The 3,472-nt window shown below is 35.9% G+C and overlaps 1 protein-coding gene across 1 annotated transcript; it reads left to right on the forward strand.

The window, feature by feature from the left end:
• Window positions 1-2,040: 2,040 nt before the first annotated feature.
• Window positions 2,041-2,970, forward strand: LOC100919803 (olfactory receptor 1013-like). Its single transcript, XM_003773912.1, has one exon. The coding sequence runs from the start codon at window positions 2,041-2,043 to the stop codon at window positions 2,968-2,970; it is 930 nt and encodes a 309-aa protein (XP_003773960.1).
• Window positions 2,971-3,472: the final 502 nt, after the last annotated feature.

The raw sequence follows: 3,472 nt of genomic DNA on the forward strand, positions 1-3,472 counted from the left end.
TGACATGTCTGAGGCAGAATTTAAACTTAGGTTTCATGAACTACAGTTCCAACACTTTTATCTTCTCTGCCACTTGTCTGCCTGAACATGATTATTCCTCTTCAAAAGGATCATAAAAAGCCCAAATAAAGGTTTTTTCTTTTGAGAAATATCACGTACTTTGAAAGGTCTCCTTACAATATTATTACCTCCTTATGGAACTCATAAGGATAATATAAAATAACTTATGTAAAAAATAATTAGGTAAAAACTATTATTATGATTGAAAATACACAAAGGATTTCAGTAATATGTGGTACTCTAGTGTGAGAATTCTTTCTACCAATCCAGAGTCAGAATTAGGGTTGAAGCACGGGGCCTACAAAGACAGATCCTATGCTCAAGGTGTTTATATTCTAAGGGGAGAAGGAGAAACATATAAATAACCAGCTAAATTCAAGTTCTATACAGAATGGACAGAAGGTAAACTGAGACTAGGGGGCATTAAAAGTTGGGAAAATCTGGAAAGGTCTCTTTTCAAAGATGAGATTTGAACTTAAAAGAAGATTTGAGGATCGGATGAGAGGTGAGGAACAGGAACATTCAAGCTTGAGCTACAGATGAGTTATGTGACTTACCTAAGTGAAACAGTATTAGTATCAGACATGGAATATAACTTCATGTATAATTGACTACCAGTAAAGTATTGTTGCTTTTCAGTCATATCTGATTCTTCATGACCCCATTCAGGTTCTTAACAGATATCCTGGACTAACTAACCATTTCCTTTTATAGTTCATTGTACAGAAGAAGAAATTGAAGTAAATAAGATAAAATGACATGTTATTAAATATCTGAGACCAGTGTTGAATGCAGGAAACTGAGTCTTCCTGACTCTAAGCCCAGTACTCTATCCATTCCAACATTAGATGCCCTACTAGCACAGTATCAAACAATTATGCCCACATGCCTGTTGACTATGATGATGTTAGAGTAAAATTAGAGTACTTCAGAATATCCTTAATTAGTTCTAGGGGAAGGGGATAAAAATGAGCTAGAAATCTCTATTATAAAATGCAAAAGAAGAGTTCTTTGATGGCCTCATTTCATTCAATGTGTTCCTAAGCAAAATACACAATGTGCACGCTGATTTAAAATAATAAAACATTTTATTTGATACTAGAATTCATCAAGCAAAGGCTATGTGACCACTTTGTAGATCTGTTGCAGTGAGAATTGCTTTCAAGCCTGTGGTGCATTGATTATTCATTGTGAAGGCCTTTTCAACTCTCAGGTTTTGAGACTTACTTTTTCATAATGTTTGCAAAAATATATATTTCATGTAACACAGCAGGAGGTTAAAGATGAAGCATTGCTCTTTGATAGAATGATAACTGAATTTGGAATCAGATCACTGTGCACAAACCACCTCTATTCCCCAAAGCTCATTTTCCTTTATCTGAAAAATAAAAAGTGATGAAGCAATGGCTCCATAATTCCTTGATCTACTAGTTTAATATTAGATTCCATTAATCATAAAACAAAATCATAATCATAATCAGGCCTTATGGCCTGACAGTGTAATTATGCATAATTTAAAATGATTCCCCTACCCATTACTTCCATACTTGGTGCAGAGCTTGGTAGTCATTTGTTGAAGATGGATGTGGAGAAACTCTCCTTTACTCATCAGACTGGCAGGTAATGAGCCTCTCTGAAGCTAGCTGGGCTAATATTTGGAAGGCAGTGATGAAGTCAGTGCCATGGCATGTACTTGAAACCTTTTTAGCCTGGTAGAAATCACCAGAACTTGATCTCACTTTAGAAACGTTGAGCACCCAAGATCATCTCCAATGAAATAAAAACTTTCAAATTTCTGCTGATGCAAAGGTTTATCCAAATGACAAAGATCACCAATATTAGGTAATAAGCAAATGTTGCTACCTATTGATTTATATAGTTTATCCAATAATTCAATGTTTATTTTCATTTGTTTTAATTAGGTATGGGCAATGATGCTTCTGAACCACTTCTCCATGGCAGATGAAATACTCTAGAGGCATGGAGAAAGGGAACCACACTGTAACTGAATTTATCCTTCTTGGTTTCACCCAGGATCCTGTGATTCAACTCATGCTATTTGTACTTTTTCTCATTGTATACTCTATGACACTGATGGGGAATATTACTTTGATAGTATTAATCTATACTGACTCCCGACTGCATACTCCCATGTATTTCTTCATTGGGAATCTGTCTTTTCTGGATCTCTGGTATTCCTCTGTTTATACCCCTAAAATCATGGTGACCTGTATCTCCGAGGACAAACTCATCTCATTTGCTGGATGTCTGGCTCAGTTCTTTTTCTCAGCAGGCCTGGGGTATAGTGAGTGCTACCTGTTGGCTGCCATGGCATATGACCGCTATGTAGCCATCTCCAAACCACTGCTCTATGCTCAGGTCATGTCTAGATGGTTATGCATGTGTCTGGTTAGCATTTCCTACATTGGTGGTTTTGTTAATGCTATCATACTTACTAGCAATACATTCACTCTGAATTTCTGTGGGGATAATATTATTGATGATTTCTTCTGTGATGTTCCACCCTTGATAAAGCTGGCATGTGATGTAAAGGACAGTTACCAGGAGGTACTGTATTTCCTCTTGGCTTCCAATATCATCACTCCTATTGTACTAATATTTGCCTCCTATCTCTTCATCATTGCTTCCATCTTGAGGATTCGCTCTACACAGAGTCGACTCAAAGCCTTTTCTACATGTTCCTCTCACTTGATTTCTGTTACCTTATACTGTGGCTCTGCTCTCTACATTTATTCTCGCCCAAGTTCCAGCTATTCCCTGGAGCGGGATAAAATTGCCTCTACATTCTATACAGTGCTCTTCCCCATGTTAAACCCCATGATCTATAGCCTGAGAAACAAAGATGTAAAAGAAGCCCTGAAGAAACTCTGCAAAATTACAGCTTCCTGAGTTTGAGGAAAACATTGTGTTTTTCCCCTAATAAATTCATCCTATAATTGATATAACTTATCTGACACTCAGAAATCTTTCTAGGATATGCTTTCTTTTCCCTAGATTAGAATAATCTAATAAGAGTTAAGATATTTTAGGGTATTTCAGGAAATTCTGGGTTGAGCAACTAAAAATAGATTATTATTTGAAAAAAATGTGATTGTAGAATTAAGTGCTTTTGGTTGTTTGATTTATAGTAGGAGCAGTGTTGGATAGAGTGGCTTTTTACCATTTCTATGTGATGAGGGAGATCTGTGATAAAATTCCATTTCTGATGATATATGAAAATGGACTCCATCTATCACAGTCAGTCATTGAGTCTTTTAGTCAATGAATTTATTAATCTCTTACTAGTATCCCAAGTACTGTATTAAGTGTTGATGATATGAAGAAAGGTAAAAATAGTCTCTACATGCAAAAATCTCACATTTTAATGGCAGTGAAAACATTTTAATAAATA

This window comes from Sarcophilus harrisii, chromosome 6, assembly GCF_902635505.1.
Source record: "Sarcophilus harrisii chromosome 6, mSarHar1.11, whole genome shotgun sequence".
Lineage (NCBI taxonomy): Eukaryota > Metazoa > Chordata > Mammalia > Dasyuromorphia > Dasyuridae > Sarcophilus > Sarcophilus harrisii.

Excerpts from the sequence above, each read along its gene's own strand:
- LOC100919803 (XM_003773912.1), top strand. The coding sequence starts at position 2,041 with ATGGAGAAAGGGAACCACACTGTAACTGAATTTATCCTTCTTGGTTTC.